The sequence below is a fragment of the Tauraco erythrolophus genome, chromosome 22 (assembly GCF_009769465.1).
Source record: "Tauraco erythrolophus isolate bTauEry1 chromosome 22, bTauEry1.pri, whole genome shotgun sequence".
NCBI classification, from domain to species: Eukaryota; Metazoa; Chordata; class Aves; order Musophagiformes; family Musophagidae; genus Tauraco; species Tauraco erythrolophus.
Genome location: NC_141486.1, coordinates 7,775,249 through 7,799,113, shown reverse-complemented (window position 1 = coordinate 7,799,113; position 23,865 = coordinate 7,775,249). Strand labels below are relative to the sequence as shown.

Below are 23,865 nucleotides of genomic sequence, written 5' to 3'. Positions count from 1 at the left end.
TTCCCTTTTTGAAGTATAGCGCTCCGGCTTCACCTGCGGAATACATTCACCGGATCGGGAGGACGGCTCGCATTGGCTGTCACGGGAACAGCCTGCTTGTCCTGGCGCCTTCGGAGGCAGAATATGTCAGCTTGCTGGCTTCTCACAAGATTAAGTGAGTCAGAAACGCGAACAAAAGTTTCAGCTCATCCTTGCTAATTAACCTTCCATGGCACTTTCAGCGGGACTGTGTCTCGTGCAGGTTTTAATAAGAATTTATTAATTCTTGTGATCCAGGACCGGCCCCAGACTAGCAAAAGGAGAAAAGGAAAGTGTGTGAAAATCATCAGCCTGACAGACTGTGCGTGAACGTGCGTGTGTGCTGAGGAGCAGAGAGGAGACGATAGTCGGAGATGCTTTGCACTCCGTTGTTCTCTCTCTGGCCCTGGGTTCAAATCGTGGCTATGTGGAGATCACAAGTCAAATGAGCCTGTCAAATGCTAACTGGCCATCTGCCTACATAGCACCATGTTGTCAGAGAGTGTGCTTTCTCTTCAGGAGAGATCCGGCAGAGAAATAGCTAGGGAGCTGTGGGTCATTTCTGGCAGGTAATTGGCCGAGATGTGTTGTGTAAGTGGCTTGTGACAGGAATAGGAGAGGCTTTTGCAAGTGGTGAGTGCCCAGTACGGTCCTGGAAGGCAATAAGGGGGGCGGACTCTGCAGACCAGAAGTGGGGTGTGCTTCCAAGCTAGCTGCGAAAGCTGCTCTTACACCAGCTCTAGCTCGGACTTGGGGAGTAGACAGTGAAGAAAGCAAGTCAGGCTGGGTAAGGACCAGCCCAACATGCGGTCAGCTGCCCGATAGTCGACTCACGATGAGATTTTAGTCCAGCTCTGCTTGTGCAATGGTCCTTTTGTGGGACAAAGCCCCCACAACTCGCTGCTCAGCATTGCTAGTCAGGAGCACTGTCAGGTCTCCAGCCTCCTCAGCAGTCAGCTGGATATACGTGACTCCCCTTGCTCCCTGCGTTGCTGTCTCTCGGCGTTTCAGAACAGCAGCCGAGTCGAGTCCCTTTAGTGCTGTACTAGTGTTGATGGAGCCCTGTAAACTCATGCACAAATTAGTTCTCTTTTATTCCTCGTGTTTATGTCGGGTGGAGCTACTTGGAGTCGAATTTGGGTTTGCATCCTTGAAGCAAACAAATGTTGGCAGTAAATACAGGCTTATTCTAGGCTGTGAGCCATTTAGTGGTCTAACAAAGAGCCATCCATCATCCCAGGTAACTATCTATTAAGCAGACACCAGCAAGACATGGAGGGCTAAGCTGACAGGGTTTTTTTTCATGTAACAAACAGCACTGACATTTAAAGGTGAAATCTCACATAATTGTGAATTTTTAACTCCAAGTGGAAAGTTCTATTTTGTAATATTTTGGAAGTGTTGGAGGAAGGAGAGGGAAATTTCCCTCCTATTTTTAATTTTAAATGTTAATGCTTTTATCCAATTTTTTAGGTTTTTAACAAGTTTAAGGAGCAGTGTCACTCACGCTGGTAATTATGTCTGCCAAGGAGACCTGTTGTTGAGCTAGCCACTGTTCTTCAGGAATCTGTAGGAGACTGTGCTGAAGGAGCAGAGGGAGGTTTATTTGAATTATTTTTTTTTTCTCCTCTTCTTAAATCAGTACAGCCAAACAACTCTGGGGATTGTCTTTTCTTGTTTGGTTGGTTATGTTCTTCATAAAACATGCTGCCCTGCAGATAAGGCACTTGCCAAAAAAGGAGTATAATTTGCCTTCCTTGACCCCCATCTTCAGATGGAAGAAAATGAGCATCTAATTGGCGTGGGTGGGCGATTCGACCTGTTCGCAGTCGTGTGTCCTCTGCTCTTCCTACACAGTGGCGCATGGCGTGAGAAGGGGCAACGGGATAGAGAAGGGAGCTGATGAATTACGGAGAAGATGCAGGAAGGCAGCTTGAAGCTAAAGGCAGCAAGTGCCATCAGCACAAATTGCCGTTACCCTTCATAAACAGAGCATTATGGTGATAATCCTGACAATTTAATTCAGTGCGAGGGCGAAAGACAGCCTGTATTGGACTGTCACCGACCCTCTTAAGCACTGATAATTTTTGTTTCTTTATCGTAAGTCTTTGTAGCTTCTGACTTGGACTGCACAAGTTACTGGAGTTGCATTATTTTTTTATTCGTTGCTTAATTTTTCAATCTCTTAGTTTTTTTTGTTGGGGATGAGTGTGTGTTGTGAATTTTTTTTTTTAATTTGTTTTTTCTTTTTTAAATGAAATTCCCACTGGGTTTATTGAAATGTAAATACTTCATAAAATATGTATTTCTAAGAAGACAAAGCATGAGACGGGTCCCCGCAGCCTTTGGTTGGTGTAAATGAGCAGTGCGGTGCCGATTTACGTTGGATGAGGATGTGACCCAGAGTTTTTCCTGAAGCCCTTCTACCCACCCCAGCAGGCATGGGAGTAAGTCCAGAAATGTTGAGAGTCGGAAGTAATGAGAGCAGACGTGGCTTTGTTCCTGGATGAAAATTCACTTCGGAATTAGGGATGACTGCCTTTGAAATTGGAAATCGCTCACAATTAATTTTCACCGGTACCTGAAGCCTCTCCTTGGCTTCCACTGTGGAAAGGCAGCGTTAGCCTTTGCCAAAACGCTCTCACTTTGGCTCTGCTGAGATCCAGAGTTCCCGTTGGGGCTCAAGGAAGCTGCACACCTCTCTCTGCAACTTTCTTTTTGGTCTTTATGTGGTTTGAAGTTGTGGTTTCTCCACCTAACTGTAAACGCGTGTCTGCATGCACATGCACACTCATGTTTTCTATACATTTTCTCTTCTTTTTTACTATTTTTTTTTCAAAAAAAAAAAAAGATTAGTCTCCAAAATGTTCTGTCTCGTCTCTAAGCATAACTAACAGATTTTCCCTCAAAGGGAGGAGGCAAGAAGCAGAAGAAAGTCAGCAAGGTTGGCTTTTTTTTTTCCCCCTAATGTCTCTTTTAGTTCCTTCAACTGCAATCTAGCAGCGCCTGCCTCGACAGCTCTCAGATAATTTCTTTATCTCCTAACGGCGGCCTCACTAATTTATAAAGGAAGATCATCGCCGTGAAGGCACGAGTCGTTCCTCTCCCTTCTCCCCGGCTGCGCTGCCCCCCTCCCCTGCTCCCCTGGCGCGGCGCTCCCCGCTGCGCGCCGCGTTTTCGCGGATCTGCTGGGCTGCGAGCTGGCAGCGCGCCAGGCGAGCGGCGCGCCGGGGAGCGGGTGGCATCTCAGACAAATCAATGTCAAAGGTTTGACGTTTTCATTCATAGCGGCGTCAGAGCAACCTCGGGGGGGCACGGGGGGGGGGAGGCAGACTCTTCTCTTGCTTAAGTGGTTGCCGTTTATGTTTTAATTTGCTGTTAGACTTTTCAAAAACAAACAGAGAAATCCTCAGTTGTCTTTTTATGCTCCGTTTCCCTTTCTCCCCTGTCACTCCCCCTGCCTTCCTCTCTCCGCATCCTCTGCGGAGGAATCTGCTAGATCAGGAGTCCCGCTGCACGGCGACAGGGCTTGTGTTCCATATAGGATATCTTACGGCCACACTGCACCTTCCTGGCTAGATGGCTGTTTCTCTGGACCATCTCTTTCCCTTTCCTTACCTTGTGTTGGTGAGCTGGCTGAGGTTGAAAAGGCAGATTGCAGAAGTGAAGGTATTAACTGGGAAGGACTGGGGAACAGGCAAGGATCACGGTATCCTGTTACACAATATGGCAAAGATTCATCTATTCCTCCTAACCCCAGGTGCTTAGAGATCTTGGAGTGAAGAGAAGGGGGATATCCTTCCTGTTATAATTTCTTGCTGTAGTTTACAAATTGAAGAAAATAGCAATGCTTCCTTTCAGGACCCACGTGCATCTTTCTGACCATCTGAGATTCAGGAGTCTGAGATCTGTCGAGCCCCAAAAATTTCTCTTTCTTAGACTAATGTAACCCCAAATGAGCTCCTTGGCTTCCATGCAGTATTTATGATTGATTCTTGTATAAAAAGGAAAATAATCTCTTTTCTAGACATGACCTTCACCCATTGCTGAAAATTTGGGCCCATGAACTTCAGCTTTTATCATCTGAGTAATTCCCTTGGAAATGGGACCCGGTTTGGATGCAGCTGTAATATTAATGGCCTGGAGCTGCACAGCTGTTCCTGTGTTGTGTCACCTGGTGTGCGTGTGCCCCACAAGACAGTGTTAAAGATGATGAAGAATTCCTAGTCTCCCGTAAATGCACCTCTAAGTAGGACCACTCACTTCAAAGTGGAGCTGGTCTGTAAGCATTTCCAGTATCTGGGCCATAACAGTACCCAGCAGTGTCTTGCAAGCAGGACTGGAGAATAAATCATCTGGTTGAGTCTACAGGAGGAATGTGAGTTGACAGAATGAAAATAAATGCCCAGTGTGAGGCCTGGCTAGGACAGCTGACTGAGTCTCCTGTATTTAAAAAAAAAAATGCTGTGGGGTTCCTAATGGGCTGGGCTTTGGCTTTACGCCTCAAATGGGAAGGAAGGTGAGCTCTCAGAATGAGGAAGGAAATCAAACTGTGTATCTGGTGTCAGCGGTGGCTTTTGAAGCTACAAATGAATTGAAGGGTGAATGTGTCCTCCAGGAAATGTCTCTCAGCTTTGACCCAAGAAAGGTGGCAAGAAGTTGGAATGATGTAAGATCTTGTGGGAAAAAGTGTTGATGTGACCAGAGGGAAGGAAACTGCGGGAGAGTTGGTTTGATAGGAGAAGTTCCTCGGGATCCTGTTGTTACCCTCTCAGCTTCAGTCTGTAGGAGAGGAAGGAGCTGTGTCTTTACACAGCTTTCATTTTAGCTCTTCAGTTTTGGGAACATAGTCACTAACATGGGTGGAAAAAAAAGGTGCGTAAACATCTGAGCACTTTGTTCCTTTGAATGAGTGGAGCCATGTCTCTGATTCCAGAGAATCTGGAAGTTAAATTGCGGGAGAGACAAGATGTAGGAGAAGTAGCAAAGTAAGCTAATCAGTTACTCTGGTTGAGAACCAAGGAGATTTTCAGCGAACTGGAAGTCCCCCCTCAGTTATTTTCATGCTCTGTCAGGATTGGAGTGTGTGTTGGTTGACTTGTAACAGCGACGAGATTGTGGGTAAAATTGTGTCTCTGTTCCAGTGAAAGCACCAGTTCAGCTGGGGTCAAGATTTTACAGGACCTCATGTATTTCAGGGATAAATTATTTATTTAAATGTGTAAATCTCAATCTTTTTGCTATCCGTTATCAGCCTCTGGCTCGTTACACACTGTATTTGAAAAGTAGAAGAAATGGTAATTTTTTGTCTTTATTGCTTCAGCGTTTCAGAGATAAAGATGGAGAAGGTGTTGTCCAGCCTGATGAAGGATGATCGCTTCAAATTGCACAGACCAGGAAGCAAGGTGAGATATTCTGCTGATTTGGGATTGCTCCAGTTTTCGTTTACTGGTTACGTATAATAAGTATTCCTTCCTTAGCTTCCATCTTTACAAGGGTTGGTATATCCATAATGTCAGGCAGAATAATTACAGAACTGCCTTTTATCACAGTTGTCCAATCTTTTAAACTGTTGTCCCCAAAAAAAAAGTCACTTATGTCTCTTCAGCAAATATTTTTCTAACAGACTGTAAAGGTTTCTAGCTGCAAAAGCTTTGGGGTTTTTTCCCCTACAATATTTCTGTTCTCCTTGGCTTATCTGCACAAAAATATTGTTGGAGATCACAAATGACGCAAAACTTCTCTGAAGAAATAAGAAAAATGTATTTGTTGATGTGTTATGTAGGGTTTTTTAATACCTGTATTTACTTGAAACCTAAACCAAAGCTTACTGGGTTGACAGACATCTTTGCATTGACTTCGACGAGCTTTGGGTCTGCCTTCAAGTGACTAATTCACAGAATTCAGTCATTTGCAATCCACGTCTTGCACGTTTCTGCATTCTGGCAAATTAAATCCTCCCAGAACCCTCACTTTGAATGGAAGTCAGGAATGCGTCAGGCGTGATGCAGCGTGCTCTCTTTTCCTCTTGTTGCTGTTTTGCCTGCTCGTTCTTTCTGTGATGCCGTGTACGTGCCTCTTCGTTTCCTGCGGATGATTGTTACGAACTGTGGGGTTCTTGGTAAACACGCTTTTGAAACATGTTCAGTTTTCCTGCGTGCCCTATATTTCACAGAAAGCCAGATCTGTGGCTCATGAGAGATACAGCTCTATTTAAAGCTCTTTCCCACCACTGCACAGTTTTTTCACAGAAATCAGCCTGTAATGACTATGTTTTTAGCGTCTGGAACATACCTAGGATGTGACCTCTTAACTCATTCCACAAATATGTGAAAGTTCAGTTGTGCTTTGTTAATGGAGAAATTATTTTAAATAATTCTGTGTATAAATACTTTCCTTTTCTCCTGAATGTGCTTATAGACGGGTAACTTTGGGTTTCCTTCGGAGAGTTTTTCAAAAATTACATGTATGCAGCAGATGCACTTTAAATTTATTGCTGACATGGGACAGAATAGTATCTGTTCTGGGCTTGAGAACAAGTGTTATTTCATGGAAAGTGGGTGAAAAAGAGAACATGTTTTTTCTAGGAAATTACAATTTGGCTTTTGAAAAGCGGCAGGAGAAAATGCCTGCTGAATATTGTTGAGTGTCAGAGCTCAGTACTTGCAAAGGTTCAAAATCGTTGATCCATTTTGAAAATTCTCACCGAAACATCTCGATGCCTTTGTATCTTTGCATTTGGAACAGCAATAAAAATCTAACAAGAGTTTTTGCTACCAGGACTGATCAAAGGGGTGTTTCTACCATGCTTTCAAATTGTAAAATATCTACACATTTAAGCACAGAATATTCTAAATACTCTTCTTTTGTCTTTCTGCATTTCCTCAACAAAAAATTAAAAAAAAAAACCCAAACCACATTTGAAAGTAGCTATTACCCTGGTTCTTACTCAGCAGTGCTGCCTGGGCATGCCCGGCCGTGCCAGGTGCTGTACACGAGTACGTGTACAGAAGGAGCTGGTTCCTTTCACTTGCAGTCAAAGGTAGGATGGAATTGCTCTCTTCCCTCTGCTGTCAAAGTGAGCAGAATTTTGCTGTTGACTTCAGTGGAGCTGAGATACATCCACTCTGGCTGTAGGATGCTCTGAATCTGCTGCAGAAAACTTAAAAATACAGAACAACGTATTTTTATGTTACTTAAAATCTGAAAGGATTGTGACTGAGAAATAGAGTTTACGGGGAAAAAAAAAACTCTTATCATTTAACAGGGATGAAATTACAGTAGTTCTGTCAATATCAAATAGGCTTCTTCAGGAATTACTTGAAAAATATATTAAATGCAAGCAAGGATTCGTTCTGTTTGTTAGCTTTGTATTTTATTGCCATCAGAGGCTCCATAAGTGGTCTGCAGTGCTTTCCCAGAAGCTGCAGAGGCATGTTTCCAAGTTTTTGGGAGAGTTAATCTCTATTAAATTCTGTAAGGTTGCCATAAAGATGGTACAGGAAGCCGGGAATGCAAGGGGACGTTGCGTAGGACAGAGGGTGATTGAGGACTTGTTATGAGGAGCTGAACCTGATGCGTATGTGATGTTGCCATTCCAGAGAGCGTTAGCTCTCCATGCATTCGGTCATGTATATATTATATCCGTGCACGCAGGAACCTCATTATAATGCTCTTCGGACCTCGTTGCCTCAACTGAGGTCCATTAGAAGTACCACGTTGGAACATGTATTTTTTTGGGTTTCTGTGTGCAGCCAGGGAGCAAGCTGAAGTGCCTGTAAAATGTATATTTTATATTTAGGTATATAAAATATATATGTAGCTATGTCTGGGTGTGTGAATGTTCACCTGCCTACAAAGAGAATAAATTTGATCTTTCAACTTTTATGGAGGGGGGCAGGGGGACTTGGTGAGTTCTAGAGAAGGTGTGTGGAGGTTAGTAAAAAGTTGTTACTAAAACAAAATCCTTCATTTTGTTTTGAAGTATAATGGAAGCAGGAGATGTTACAACCCAAGGTTTTGGGGGTTTTTTCCTTCCGTTTTTTTTTTTTTATGTTTTAAGAAAGAACTTTTCTACCTCAGTCTAGTTTTATTGTGTTTCAATCCCTTCTCCTATTAACATATTCTCTTAATGAAAGCAGAGGCTTTCAGGACTTACCCCAACCTTTCAAACTCAAAAGGTGCAGTCTTTATAATCAGAAGTTTCTTTCTTCTGAAAGGAATAAATATATCTTTTCCTGGTGTAGTTGGTGTTTGGAGGGATCCCTCTGATGTCTTGAACTGGTTAAATAACATTGCAGCCAGGTCCATTTCCCAGTGATTAGGGATCAGCCAGAATAGGCTCTTACTCTAAGCAAACACAGGGTAGGAAAAGTTCTCCTTTCCCACTATTTCTCCATAATGGCAGTAATGCTTGTTACTTAACAGATGTACCAAATTCATCTAGGTGGAGAGCAGAATAAGCAAACGTCTAGGGCAGGCTTTTATCTTTTGGGTCTTGGAAAAATGTGTAAGGTCTCAAATTAATTATCCGGTTCATTCGAACCAGAGTATGAGCAGGATTAAAGCTTGCTTGTGTGAGTAAAGCATTCGGGATGGCTTCCAGTGCACTTCCAGTAGCACTGTTCTGTTTCAGCTGTCCAGGCACTCACACGGTGTGCAGGTTTTATTCTCGCAGTTTGGCTCTTGAGTCAGTTTTAAATTTAAATTTATTTTTAAATTATTGTTGGGTTTTGGGTTTTGGTTGGGTTTGTTGAGGTTTTTTTTAGATGAACCTCCCTGGAAGGCAGGAATCAAACACAAATTTTTTTCATGCCCATTAGGGGGCAATTTTAAAATGAGATCTGTCTCAAGGGGCTGAAGGGGATAAAAGACAAGGTGGAGATGGGAGGAGGGGAGAAGCTGTTTTCTGAGTACATTATGTTTCCTGCCATTTGCTTTTTTTTCCCATTTATTTCTCTTGGACTGACCTCACACTTTGGAAATTATGCACCTATTTTTTTATCCCTCGTTTTTGTCTTACTTTTTTTTTTTTTTTCCCCCAGCACCAGGAAGAAGAGATGCCTCATTTTGAAACCTAAAGGGGGGAATAAGAAAAGTCCTTTGTAATATATTGCCATATTATCACTAAATCCCCTGACAGTTGTGACACAGAAGCAAGTCACCTGTCACTTAAGCTTGAGGTCTCTTTAATTTTCTCCTGGAATTCGCACCAGGCTGTCTTTAATTTGAGGCCTTTATTGGAATTCTGAAACCTTTCTGCCTCCCCGGTGCTCAGATCTATTCTGAGTGCTGTTACAGAATGTATACAATAACCAACAGAGGGATTCAGAGGGGGCTGAAGCACTGTTTATTTAACACTCTGGAGGGATTTTCGTGCTTATTCGGTCCTGGCTACCCGGCTTTCAATATCGCTTTGACAACCGTTATGCCCTTCTCATTAATTTTAAACAGTTAAAACACAGGAAAAAGAGAAAAAGTTTTCATTATTAAAGTGCTTTACTTTTTAATAACAGAGGATTCTGTCCGCCAGGGGAAAGGGCAAACCTCACTAATTTCACATTCATATTAAAAAACGCTGGGAAGGTGACACTTTGTGCTGCCAGGAGGCTTAACAAAAGAAAAGTGATGGGGGCTTGGAGGAGCGGGCGAGAGGAGAAAGTTTTATGTTTCACGTCAATGGAAACTTGTTAGTCACAACGAGGAGTGTCCACTTCGGGGAGGCAGCTCCACTTGTAGTTTATTAAACCTTTACAGAGGCTCCTCGACTGGAGACTCAACTGATTAATAGGGGCACGTTAAGTCAAAGTGAAAGGCGTCTGCGTGAAACGGGCTGTGTGAGTCTCTCAAGTGCACTGGGAGACAGAAACCTGGGAGACTCTTCACGTAGCCTCAAAATACCCACTGTTGTCTTTGCTGGAGATGCAGGTGGACAGTTAGTCCAAGTGGTGAGTGAGCAAGAGCTCTAGTCCCCATGTGTGTTTGCTTTGTTGAAGGATAACTCAGTAGCTGGAAGCTGTGGGATCTAAAGTTCAAAAGACGGCACAGTGCAGGGAATTTAGACTGCATTTAGGGTCTGTCTCTGGGCACGTGTGCTGTTAGGCTGTAGAATGGCAGATCTGGGTCAGCAGAACATTTTGTGTAGGGTGCCAGCAGTGTTGCCTGGCTTCCACAATCTCCGAGGTTTGCTCCATCAGTGTGGTATGGTTCCTCTGGACCGGCGGCAGTGCGGAGGTGATGCTCTGATGCTCGCGGCTGCAAGGGAAGGAGGGTTGTGCAGCATTAGCATGCAAATCTACTGGGGAGGAACAACAGGATTGTTGCCTTGGCACAGGCTTAGTACAGAGTCGTGGGAGCTGGATGTTTGTTTTCAGCCTTGGTCAGATGAGGGGTTGACCAATATCAAGCTACTGCCTTGGATCTGGCACTCTTGGACTTGGATGCTGGTTTCTGTCTGAGTAGCTTTTGAGAACTGTTGTCCTTTCTTGGGAGAGGTTCACATCCATGGATGCTTGGCTTCGCACTTTGCTGTCAACTGTCCATCAAAAATCCTTTTGTTTTCTTGTCCGCATTTCCTTCTCTGCCTGGGTACTTTACAGGGAGAATTGGCCTCTTTTCTCCTCCCAGTAACAGCTTGCTCCCAGGAATGTTTGCTTTCCATTTCCTGAACTGCATGCTACAGTCTGATCCTGGGAAAGCTCGAGCATGTGCAAAATTGCCCTTTTGGTTTAAGGAAGTTTATTCTGTCAACGCCATTGGTGCAAGGGGCTTATCTTATTCTAGAGGAGCCATGTGATGGAAGTTACCATTAAGGATGACTTGTTGACAGTGAGAAAGCTTCATGCAGGCATCAATAGTGAGAAGTTCATTTAGTTGCCTTTGTTCACAGGTACTGAATTTGGTCTGTTTTCTGGAGCTTGGGGTGAATGTAGATCTTCTGCCCCATGAGTGCCAAGAACAGGCCAAGTGCACAGGGGAGCTTGCAACATCAGTCTAAAGCAGTTAGTGTAGGGTCTGGAGGGCGTTATTCCAAATAATTCCAATGGAAATAAGCAGTAGTATCTGGCCTGTTGAATCTGCAGAAAGGAAAAAAAAAAAAGTGAGGGGAAAAAGATACGTGATAGATGTTAGAAAACACAAAATTAAAACTGATTTGCTCTCCTCGCCACACAGCGCTCACTGACTGCTTCGACTTTAACATCTTTATCTGTAATTTTTTTCGCTAGTAATATTGAGAGGATTACCTTTGTTGGCCCCTGGGTGGTTACTGTGTGATTTTACTGTTATTAAATCTATTGTAAACTGCTTCATTATTCCTGACTCAAATTCTCTCTTTCCTCTAATCCTCCCACCGCCCTTGTAGAAATCCTATGGCACGAACCCTCAGGAAGTCCGGGAGCGGGCCACGGTCTTGCAGACAAAATTTGAAAATTATGTTCACTCCAGCGAGGGGACCATCCGGTGGGCAAAGAAAGGTCAGTGCGTTTCTTTTCAGTTTTTTCCGGAAGGGCTCATGTAAGCTGCCAGCGTTTTCTTCTAAGAGAGAGCTTCGAGGGAGAGGCCTGGAAGAAACATTTTGGGGCCATTGGGCTCTGAAGGGGGTTGAGATGGGCGCAGAAGGCTTCGCGATGATATTAAATGTTAATTTCTTGCATTCCCATATTACATGCAGATGAGATTTAATCTTGGCTTTCAATAGGATTCACATCCAAGGGCTCTGACTCAATCACATGAGCAAATAGATGATGTGGGTTATGCTGGGAAGGTTGTGGGTGACCTGCTTAACCACATCATGGTGCAACGCCCATTAGATGCTTTCAGTTTACACCAGGGATGAATTTGAAGCCTGTAAGACAGGATGCCTTGGGAGCAACTCTTAACAGGCAAGTATCTTAGAATGGAGGTTGTTGTGTGGGATGGGAGAAAAAGGAGAGAGAGGGCACCTACTCAGAAAGGCACTCAAAAAGGCAGGAAGAAGGAATACTGGGATGGATTTAATAATAATTGTAGCTAGGTGCAAATCTGGGATTTGATCTCCCATCTTTGCCAAGCAGGATGCACAGCAGTTGTCACTGAGCAGTACAAGAAACTTCCCTTCTCCTTCTCTGTTTGGAAAATCCAGAGGAAAGTGGATTTTCAGGAAAGTTGGAAAGCTTGCCAGGGATGTGGTAGAAAAATCAACACTAAGCAGTCTTCTGAGAGGAGCAAAACAAGTGGTAGAGCGTAGGCTCCCTCTTCTGTGTACTGTTCTGGTGTCTGATAAGGCTGGTCTGGACACACTGGAAAACTGAATAGCTGTTGTAAAGGCAACGTGGGAAGTCAGCCCCCAAAGGTCCTTGACAATTACTTGGGATTTGGTTATTAAATATTAAGACAGGTCCACAAAATGCAAACTCTTTATGCAAGAGACTAAACCACGCTTGCTTACAGTGTATAAGACTAAGGCCTTTCCCCTTTTTTTGAGTGTCCTCTTCCCATATGTCTCCCTTCCTGATTGTTTTCTTTTTCACCTCATGTGTCACTTTGATCTGAATCAAATCCTGCTTTCTAAGCTTGCGTAGAAGTCCTGTTGATTTCAGTTCTGCAGCATTTCCAGTAAGATTTGGACGAGAGGGGTCTTGATGAGATGAATTTTAATGGTTTACATCATTTCTGTTTACCATGATATACAAACTGCTGTATGTGTGTGCATATGAGTGTGGTACAAGAGCACCATATGTACTAAACTACACAAATCACATACTGAGGGGTCCAAAACAAACGAGGAAATCAGCCTTTGAACTATACACTGTCATTATACAAACTGGATAAGGGAAAGCTTTTCTCAAGACAGAAGTTAAGTTCATCATTAATATTGTTTGGAATCATGAGAAGTGATTGCTCAAGGGGTCAAAGGTGCTGTGTTTTTCTGAGTGTTAGTTGATGATACAGCAGAATGACTGGAGCTCATACTGTAACTACCTGCTTACCCCAAATTATTCTGCATGCTTTTAATGATGCCTGGCCATATTGATGGGCGAGGTGTTTGAAATCCTACTGTTTCACTCTTTGCTCTACTCCCTGCCGCTGCATGTCACTGTACAGATCCTCACCCCCCACCTCTGACAGTTCAGGGCTGATTTTTTTTTTTCCTCAGGGTTTCAAAATACCTTTCTCCTACAGTGGAAGTGTTAGAGGCTTGCTACACAAGCAGCTTGCTTGCCACCATTTTCAGGTGTGTCATGCTACTTGACTGGTGTAATTACTTTTATAGCTGCACTTTTAGGTCCACAGTCTCAAAGCACGTGACTAATATGATCAAATCCTTGATTCTGCATGGATGAGCTTCTTGTTGCTCCCGTGGGATTCCTATACCCCATGTGAACTTCCAACCTGAAATGGCTGTGACCGGGAGAACGACTGAATGGCTCTGGTCATGCTTAGAAAACCTCTGTGTTCTCTGTACAGCGCGTGGCACTGTGCACACACACCCCACACACACACTTGTTGCTGACCTCAGCCCTAATAACTTTCTTAACCACAGGCAAGAAGTGCAGAAAACGTATCAGGAAATGCTGAAATGTTGTACATCCCATTTATCTTGTACAAGAGCACTCCACCTCCTTTTCCAGCTCTGCTATCTACATATGCAAATTTTCCACTGCTGAGTGGCTTCCATAAACCCCCTCTTCCTCCCCTCTGCGCCAGGCATCATGAATAATTAACGTGGCAGCTGGCTTTTGCTTTCATGGCAGACAATCAATTGGAAACTGTGCCAGAGATGCATTTGTTTCTCTCTCTTTTTCTCTTTTTCCCCATTTTCTAACCCAGTCGATGTTAATAAGCAGTGTTTTGACTGCAGCCGGCTTTCGAAAGCCGAGTGGCTCCCTGCCCGCTCACCCCCTCTGCCTCTCAGTCCCGTGTTTTCCAAACTCAAATCAAATGGTTCAGTGGAGGTGCTGCCCTTCAAACTTGATTGACTGATCAGCAGGGAGGTGGGTGGGAGGAGGGGTGCGACGGGGCCCTGCTACCTGAAAGAAGGATGGATCTCACGAAGCGTGGAGCCCCTTTTGGGAAACGGAGGAGTCTTGTCCGAAGGGTGGCCTCTCCTGGTGACAGGTACTCTATTTTGGAGCTGTGGGGACAGGTAGAGCTCAGGAAACTCTGATCTTTCGCGCCACTGGGGTTACAGAAAGGGTAAGGAAGAAAACCCTGCTTTTCTCCTACCTATTTCCCCGTTTTGTAGCCAATAGTTGAATGTTTTGCTTCATCTTTTCTGTCTTCGGCACCCGTGTGTCAAGAGGAAGAGCAGAGTTACAGGAGCCCACGGCTGTGCCACAGTGCTTGAATCCGTGGTGGGTTTGGTGCGTTCTTCCTTCCTGTTGCCACACATTCTGTACACTGGCAAAATGCCTCCACCAGCTTATCCAGCCGTGCGGCTGAGGCTGCGCTCTGGGGCCAGCACTGGGACCTGGCTGCCAGCTGAGAGCATGGCGAACAGGTTATGTCACCTGTCTCACTTTCATACCTCATTACCCTTTTGTCCCCTGTTTAAAAAAACCCCAACAAATCCACCTATGTAACCTCCATCATTCTCTCTTTTTTTTTTTTTTTTTTCCCCCCCTTTTGACTTTCTGCAACTACATTTCCTATGGAAAACTGAGGATGCCAGGTGTAAAGGATGATTCCAAATCCACTTTGTTACATGGGTGCAAGTCTGAATCCCACCCCAGGCCAGTACACATTGCCTTAGACTCATGTTGGTGTAGAAACAACTATAACAGCTCAGGCAGTCTGCTGCTGTGGTATTAAGATGAGATGCCCTTCGTGTGAATGATGGCCTGACCAGCACTGTTACCAGTCTTTCTGAATTGTTTTTGTGAAGCTATCTCTCTTTGATCACAAAATTGTAGAACAACTTCAACTTAAAAAAAAAAAAAAGTTTTTAATATCTGGCCACTACAATTACACGTAAAAGCCAGAAAACGTGACTCTGGCAACACTGAGAGGTCTAAAGACCTGATAGTAAAGATTTAAAGAAATAATCTCACCAGCTAAGTTCTTCATTTAAATCTCATGGGTGCTGAATGAGCATTAGCAGCTCTGAGCTCCTCAGAAGTAAGCCCGTTGCGTGAGCTGAGGTTTCGACCTGCTGATACGGCAGGGCTGTTGGTTCAACTTTGGGTTAGTGTCTTGCAGCTCTCCCTGGCTTTGCATCCTCTCACTCAGGACTGGATCTGGCAGTTGTCTGTCAGGACTTTGGGAAGTGGGGGGGCCTTTGAAACTTTGATTCTCTAAACTGGAGAGTTAGTACTGGCAGCCTTTCCTGTCTGAAGAACTGTGGGAGGTGAGCTCAGCCTTCATAATTACAGGATCTTTAGTGTCAACCATTTCGAATGCTGCAAGACAGACAGCTGTGTTAGCTCCGATGGGACCAAATTCGGAGCGGGAGCAAGTTCGTATTGTTCCTTTCGAAGAGTTACACCATCTCATAGAAAGTGAATTTGACTGATAACTTTATGAAAAAAGCAGCAGAGTAGGGGTTTTGAGAGCACTTGAGCTGGTTTATAAGCCCTCAGAGGGATGGCCTTCAGATGAGACACCAAGACAGAATATTTGGAACTTAGCGTTCTCTGTGGGAAAACACAGGTCTCTTCATGCCCAGGTGCCTCTGAAAGAGTAGTGTTGTGAAATTGAGAAGAAGGTGCAAAAAAACTCAATCTTTTCTTCTCATCGATTGGGAAAAGGAGTTCGCTTTACTCAGTAAACAGAGCTTTGATGGATTCCCTGGGTCCTTCCAGGAGCTGATCTGCTAAAATGACATTTTTATTACTGTTCATAAACTCCAATCTCCGGCTGCTGCCAAGAGATTAGACATAAGCTGTGGGCAAACTTGCTGGTCTAGTGGCTCAACAGGCAAGGGCAGGAGAGGTTAGAGTTTAGAGCTTGCTGCTGTCAGGGGCTGAGGGGGAGAGAAACACCTGGGTGGTGGTTGGAGTCAGGGCTGGGGAGGCGCAGGAGGTTTAGCAATCAGAGGAGCAGCAGGGGATTGAAGCAGGGGCATTTTCTGAGCTGTAGAGTTTCCTTACTAAAAGTCCCTCTATTCCCCATAGTAGAGAGGACAGCCTAGGTGTAGTTAATGTTCCGGGTACGTGGAGGAGCAGTGGCAGTGTTCATATTAGTGGATGATCGTCTTTAGAGCAATGAGCCCTGAGGGAAGGGCATTACAGGAATATAAAGATGTGAAGGGAAATTTGCACGCAATTCTATTATTTTTCCCTTTTGAGAAGGTGAGCTCTGTTCTCAGAGTGATGATGAGTCAGGAAATCCATCTGGCTCTCAGATATTTATAAGAGACTAGCTAGTAACTGGTGAAAAATGCGTGCACTACTGGGACTGTAATATCAGAGGAGTCTTCCTATGCCACCTCCATGCTTGTCTTTCCCTCTTTTCATCCCTCTATCTCTCCCTCTCTCCCTCTGTATGCCACTGTTTGATGTCAGTGTCTCTTCTTTTGCCATGTGCTACAAACATCACCCTTTCTGGCAGAGGGGACATCCTGGCAAGAGGCAAACCTAAGGCAACTTAATGTAGCTTTTTTTCAGTTCCTAATGCTTCTCTACCACCTACCTTTTCCTTTCGGAGTTGTACTAGTACTATACAACCTTGACAGATTTTTAACATACCAACCTTTTCTACCAGCTGCTGACCAGAAGGTGTCCCAAAGGACAAGACCAGTGTCCTTTCAGCTGGAGCAGCTGAATATTTAAGTGTGTATACATATATATATATTAAAAAATGCAGTAGCAAACAAAATTCACTTTTTTTTTTTTTTTCCCTCTCCTTAGCACTGCAGTCTTTCCTTTGTGCCTATACCACCTATCCCAGGAACCTCAAGCACATCTTCCACATCAAATCTCTGCACCTGGGTCATGTGGCCAAGAGCTTTGGCCTGAGAGATGCTCCGCAGAACCTGACTGCTCTTCCAACTGCTGGCTCAAAGAAGAAAACCAAACCAAGACCAAAAAGGTAGGCCAACGTATATTCCTGAGCCAAGGAATGCTACATGACAAGCTATCGTGTGCTTTACTCCTCAAGGTTCTTGTGTTTGCTCCAGGAATCATAGAATGGTTTGAGTTGGAAGGGACTGTCAAAAATCATCTAGTCCAGTCCCCTGCCCTGGGCAGGCCACGTGGAATTGTTCCTGAGAGGCTAATCGTGTTGAGCCATTGGTTTAGGTTGTGGTGCTGTCTGTGCTATTGTTTCATCCGCCTTTTTCCAATGGCTTTAGAGAGCCTAAAAATTACATGTATTAAACTAACTTTGTTGAACTCTTGAGTGGGAACTCAGTGTAAGAAAAACAAAACGAAATAAACAAGAAGCTCGCTTTGACTTTCTGATAAAGATGCTCTTTTTTGAAGGAAGCTGCTTAGTGTGGAGATGTACCTACAAGGACTAGCCTGGGGTTTGCTGCAGCTTTTCCAGTTTTTGAGCGCTTGAAAAACACCATCTTCTATGAGTCTTATGAGCATCCTAATTCTTATTTGTTTATGCTTCACTCCAGAACCACCTCAAAGGATAAGGAAGAGTACAGGCAGTGTTTCAGAGCAAAGCATGAGACTTCCCATATATCAGAGTGGTTCTCTTTCTTGCACAGGTCTTGGATGCTAGAGCTCCAGCAGCAGTTCTGTTGTCGTGGCCTAGCACCTCCATAGTGAAATATGCCAGATTTTTTCCATTCACATCCCCCCTTCCAGTTGTGTGGTCCTAACGCGGAGCTCTGATCCCTGGCTCAGGATCAACTGCAGTAGCAATTCTTTGTCCTCATCCCTGACTACAGAAAGGCTCTCACAGATATAGCTATATCAGATAAGTACTTGCTGTTGAAGTAGGGCATGGGATGATAAAAGCATCAAGGAAATAGCAGAGAAATTAGTATTTTTGCTTCTGAAATTTGAAGTTGACTGTCCTGCTCATTACGAGCAAGGCTGTATGAGTGCTGATTTATCTCACAAGATAGTCTCTTCCTTCCTGGTCTTGACAAATACTAGTTCTTCTCCACTTTCTTGCACCTGTTCCAATGTGCTGCACAGAAATATTCTTCCTGCCTTGTCTTTTTCATCCACAGCTCCCCTTTTTGCTTTTATAACTGCATTGGGAGTGAAGTCTGTGTCTTACTGTCTTTAAAGACCTCCTGTGGCCTCATCTGGCCTTTTTTATCACCTTTTCTACACTAGACAGGCAGACTATTGTAGGCTTTCTCCTGCAGTTCCACCAGCAGTTTCCTGGCTCTTGGATTTGCCATGGGACAAGTTGTATCTATCCTCTCAGAATTGTCAGCTGCAGCTTGGATTGGTTATTCTTCTCCTGCCTGAAGGAAAGGGGAGGACTGCAGTGTATTTTTTTTTTTTTTAGTTATTAATTAAATTATTGACTATAGTTATATAAGTACAAGCCCAAATCCAAAGGCAGGTCTACTGGTAGGAATGAACCATCTACAAATGTGTGCTCTGCTGCCCGTAGATTTAAGCAGTTGTGGCAAAAGCGTTTCTGCAAAATCGTGTGGGATTTCTCCCAGGAAGAGTCTGTGGCAAACCTAGTGTTACAGCTCTGTCCCCTCTGGCGTGTGGACATGGCCGTTCCTGGGTGCTCCTTTTCTGTGTAAGGAATCTGAGACTCCCTGATGCTTCTGGAGGAGCAGAGCCCTGAATCCTCTCCTCTGCTTGAAATGGAGCTGCAGGTGCTCAGTACGTCCCATCCTAGCTACTTCCGGTTGGTTCCACAGGATAGACAATCTGTCCTTTTTGAGATTGCAATGTTAAGGCCTCACTGTCTTCCCTAGTGCAACAGCAGAATACGAACCTCAGACTTGCCAGTACAATCCCGGATATAATTAAAGGAGGAAAATCTTTTTTCTTTTATCAGTATCAGTTATGGCTCTTTCCATGTGATAGTTGCTGCAAACTGTATTAGCAAATGTTAGCTGTGCAATTAAAGCACTAATCCACGTAATTGCTCCTGGGCTGGTGACATCCCTTGCACATGTACATATCTTAGGGAAAAAAAAAAAATGCAAGGGATAGGGATTTTTAAATAAAAAGTTAGAGACAGCATTGTCCTGCTTAGAGAAGCCACCAGGGACGGGCCACTGATCTGCCTCCTGCTTCAGCTGACCCTCACCAGCAGATGGGCAACAGGATGGGAATGCCCCTGTGAGCAGGGGATTTAACAGAGCTTTATTTCAGGAAGAATAGCCTGATTAGCCGATAAAGAGCATGTAAGATGGTATGGGGTGGGCTTTGATGTCTTGCTGGCCCAGCAGGATGTCAAGCTATGACTGACAGTAGCGTGTCACAGGATTACTTGGCCCACAACAATGCCTCTCTCTGTTCCTACAATGTTGCTACTCTGTTAGAGCTACTTTTTCTCTTGTTACGCACCTCTTTTAGACGGCGTTCCTCCTCCTCGAGTCTTCATCCTATTATAGTACAGACAAGCTCAAGATACAGTAGGTAGTTTATGCACAGGATGTGTGGGGTTGGGGGATGTGGTGGTGTTAGAACAAATGGTCTGAGAGTGATTTGAAAGCTCATTTGCACGTGGATCATATAATTGCAGCTCAGGGAAAGTAGGCAGACTTTGCACAGGTTTGTCACGGCTCAAGCTCCAGATTTGAAATCCGGGAGCGTCTGGAAAGTTAAGACCCTGCAGAAATAGCCAAAGTTGTGACATGCAACAATTGTTCTGGTCTGTGGAACTTGTTTCTAATCAAACTTTGTGTATGCTTAAAAGAATAAATTAAAAAAAAAAAAAAAAAAAAACAAACCAAACAAAAAAAGGAGAGAAGATAGATTAGTATTTATAGGATAGTTTAGAGAACGTGAATATAGATTTAAATTCAGTCCCTACTAGCATAAATTCAAGATAGTGCTGTTAACTTACAGAGAATCGCTTTTGATTTCACACTGACAAAGCAGAAAGCAGAATTTCGCCTGCCATTTAGAAGATGAAGGGTTTTTCAAGCCTTGCATTTTACAATTAAACTATAACAGCCTAGTCCCAGGGCAATCTTTGTAATTCTCTTTCTCCCGTGACACCATGAGCGTTGGTTGTCGTATTACACATTGTCTCCAAACATCTGATACTTGTTTTCAGTCATTCTGCTCACTAAAGCCTCATCTCTCAGCACCTGCCCAGAGAAGAAAGAACAGGCAGCCCAGTTTGAAAGTGGGGTAAAAGCGATCATTAAATGTTTCCTTACGAGGACAAAGAAAACTTTTCATTTCTTTCCAAGTCTCCTTTTGTGCTTGCCACCCCCTCAGACAGCCTGCTTGAGGAAGGTGAGACAGGAAGAAGGGGCAGCCAGGTGTGTGATGGTTCAGTGCTGAAACGTGGAAGCAGACCTCCTCTTCTGAATGCACATATAAAACTTCCATGTCTTTTTTAACCCTGTTTGTGCAAACCCACTGTCCCTTTGACTGTAGTGGTTCTCACAAAACCCAATCTGAAGACGGCAAAATAATTGCTCCTGATTTTCTTTGAAAGTTGAAATGCTGTATTTAGGTAATAGATGAGCACATGAACCAGATACTGTGTATTAAGTTACAGTACAGCAGCTTAGTAAGTGTCTGGGCTCATGCTTGTACTGGAGGGTAGATGCTCGGAAGCTGATCCCACTTCCATTGAGGGATTAACTGTCTTTCGTTGACTGCAGAGAAGCAGCATGCACAGGAAGTAGCTGACAAGCCAGACAGACATGTCTTTTGACTCTTTCACAATGCAGATGCCAAAGACCTATTGCCATTCCACCGAGCATCCCTGTGCTACTCAGTCTTTCACCTTTTGGATCAGTGGGGTTTTATGGGATTCTTTGGCAAACGATTGTTTGTTTTCTGCTTTGGAACTCTGGAAGACTGGTGTGTGTCCCCAAAGGGTTTCACAGTAATGGGGAGTTGCAACTTAATTTGCCTTGTTTGTGAAGTCATGTCATTACGAAGAGAGAGATAAATTTTTAAGTTTGATGGATTCTGTGGAACTCATTGCTACAGGTTTTCTTCTGGCTCTGAAGCCAGAAATGCTCAGAAAGATGGACTTTATATGAGAGTATCAAGTACATACACAGTTGCTACAGCATGTGCAGAAAATGAGTATAAAAATAAAGGTGAAAATCCCCTCATGCTTCAGAGTTTAAGTCCAACCCGTAACTAAAATGGGATCAAGAAAAGGTGTCCACCATGCTTCTGTTTGACGGGATTGATTTCCATCATCACTACACTGTCACTGCTCTGAATATGGATGTCATCATGCCCTTAAGGTTTTAGCTGCAAGATTACTGTGCTAATTCATTCTTCAGTGTTAGTGGTCAGACGGAATTAGACTCCTGCTGGGAAATCTACCTCGTAGCCGTGTGTATCCCCTTCTGCATGGCGGGGGCAGCAGTCTCCTTTGGGCGAAAGCTAGTAGCATTTCACTTTCTTCCCCTGTCTCGTATCCTTGATTCCACTTTTGAATGTCTTGGCATTGGCAGTTTTGGAAAGGCTTAATGCTTCTATTGACAGGGTTTGCGAATCAAGGCTGCAGCTGGATCTCCCTGCACAGCAATTGTCTAATCATTAGAAGCAGTTTGCCTGCCAGTTTTTGCATGCCATTTACAGCTTTCCTAATATCACTTAATTAGTCAAAATGCAAGTTTGGAATTCTGCCCACTAGGAATTTCACTTGGTTTGGGCAGTCTGCTCTAGAAAGGCAGACTGCAGCTCAGGTAAGAGCGTGTGTTCATGGACTGGAGTGCAAACAGATCCAAAAATTAGGGTAAGAGGCATGGCTGCGGTGAAAGGACACGTTGCTATCACTCTTCATGAAGGCAGTTCAGGGACACAGATGAGGCTTGCTTAGCACATCATGATGTTAGAAGAAAAGTCCTGTTACGAAATTAAAGTGTTATAATTGTAAAATCCGTCTGATTGCTATCTGCATACAGCAATGCCTTTTTTTACTGTCCTGTTCCACCACAGCCACAGCACAAAGCCTTTGCTCCATCCTTGAGCGAGCTAACAGGGCTTTACACATGGAGCTGGGCTGTGCTTTGGTGTGCACCAAAAATGCTCAGCTCGCTCTAGTTGAAATACGTTCTGTCCTTTAGGCTGGGAAAGAGCCTGACAGAAGCAAGAATCCTGGGAGGTTCCCAGCCTGCCAGTAGTGTTTTCATTCTCTCCATAGAATGAAGACCAGAGGATGGTAGTGAAAGTGAAGCTGTGGGTTTTTTCCCTTTTTCTGTGTAGCTGAAATACAGTTGACTTTCAGTAGGGGTAAGGTGGGCTTGACTGTTCAGCACGTCTCAGTGTGAAGACTGCTCTGCTCTGACTGGTCTGGAACAGTGCTTGATGCTTAGTCTGACTGGGTAATAATTTTCCTTGGTCTTCTCAAGCTAGCGTTTGCGTCAGCTGATAGCAGAGTACCTAGGCCATCTGTTGTCTTGTCGAGAGAGGTGTAGGATTTGCTGATGAATTTCTTGCCCCTACTCCGCAAAAAACAACAACAGAAAAACCAACCCAAACAGGGTTGTGTTGGCTGCAGATGGTTCATCCAACACTGTAAGTAGAAAAAGCAGGTGTTGCAGCAGCCTTGGCCCAGAGGTAACCCAGCTCTGTTGCTGGCACGGTTTCAAAGAGCTGTTGGAGATGCTGTCAGGCAGATTGATAGCGTGATCCATGGTGAAATGTTTTCTGATAAATGAAACAGCCTACTCCTGTCTCCTCCAAAGACACACCATGAGTTCTGGGGCTGTGCATCAGAACTTTATACACCTTCTTCCTCAGCTGGAGCAGTTTGGGAGCCTCTGGTTGCTGCAGATGCTGCGAGCTGGATAAAGGTCACTACACTTGCTGCGTTGCATTGCACCAGCGTTTCACACAGCTCAAGACAAAGGAACAGACAGCAATGCCAACCAAGTTGAAGGAGACATCTCTAAGAACAAGTTGACTCACTGTTTAGGTAAAAAGGCTAGCAGAGGCATCTTCTGAGCCACCAAAGAGTATCCAAGGAACCATGCATGTATTTGTACCACTTCTCTGGCATGTGTATATACCACTACTCGGGCATGTAGGAGTTTTTGGCTTGGAGGTCAGCTCGTGATTCAGTTCTGTAATGAAGCAGATGTGTCAATGAAACATATGTATTAGAATTTTGAAATGAAAAAGAAAAATGGTGTCAGATATTCATTCCTTTTCTTACTGTAGTCGCTTGGTCCTTTCACACCTGAATGTTTGAGAGTCTCCACATTCACGATCGTGGTTTGCATATCGTAACAAATTCAATCAGACAAAATCAGCTGGTGAAACTTGATCGTTCTTATGATCTTATCAGGAATGCTTGGGAGATGAATGGGATGTTAAATAGAAACAGAACAGTTTGTGTACACTTCCTCCTCTTCTGGTTGTGCCTTGGAGCTGTCCACAGGATCTCAGCTTTGTTGAACATCCTCAAAGCTAAGTTCAATATACTTGTCTTTTTTTTTTTTTTTTTTGCCATAGTATAGTCTGTGTTCCTCTACCATCTTGTTCTTAATGATTGTGGAATTCAGGGAAGGGTGTCTTCAGAGCTTGCTAAGTTCAATATACTTGTCTTTTTTTTTTTTTTTTTGCCATAGTATAGTCTGCGTTCCTCTACCATCTTGTTCTTAATGATTGTGGAATTCAGGGAAGGGTGTCTTCAGAGCTTGCAAAGCCATCGCTCACCCAAGGTGTGCGGGAGTCGCAAACTGAGTGTGTTGAAGGTGTGTTGCATGTAAGTTATGAGGGACTTCTGTGGTGAGTTAGCATCGTGTGGCAGAGCAGAAGCCAGAGCTGGAAGCAACAGAGAGTATTTCAG

The 23,865-nt window shown here is 44.0% G+C and overlaps 1 protein-coding gene across 2 annotated transcripts in view; it reads left to right on the top strand.

Annotated features, from left to right (window-relative positions):
• Positions 1-23,865, top strand: part of DDX31 (DEAD-box helicase 31) — a 52,195-nt gene that overhangs the window by 22,974 nt on the left and 5,356 nt on the right. For both annotated transcript variants that reach the window (XM_086624966.1, XM_086624965.1), the window contains 4 exons: positions 15-154; positions 5,342-5,423; positions 11,381-11,492; positions 16,845-17,025. In XM_086624966.1, coding sequence (XP_086481092.1) covers positions 15-154; positions 5,342-5,423; positions 11,381-11,492; positions 16,845-17,025 — 515 coding nt within the window. The remainder of the gene's footprint in view (positions 1-14; positions 155-5,341; positions 5,424-11,380; positions 11,493-16,844; positions 17,026-23,865) is intronic.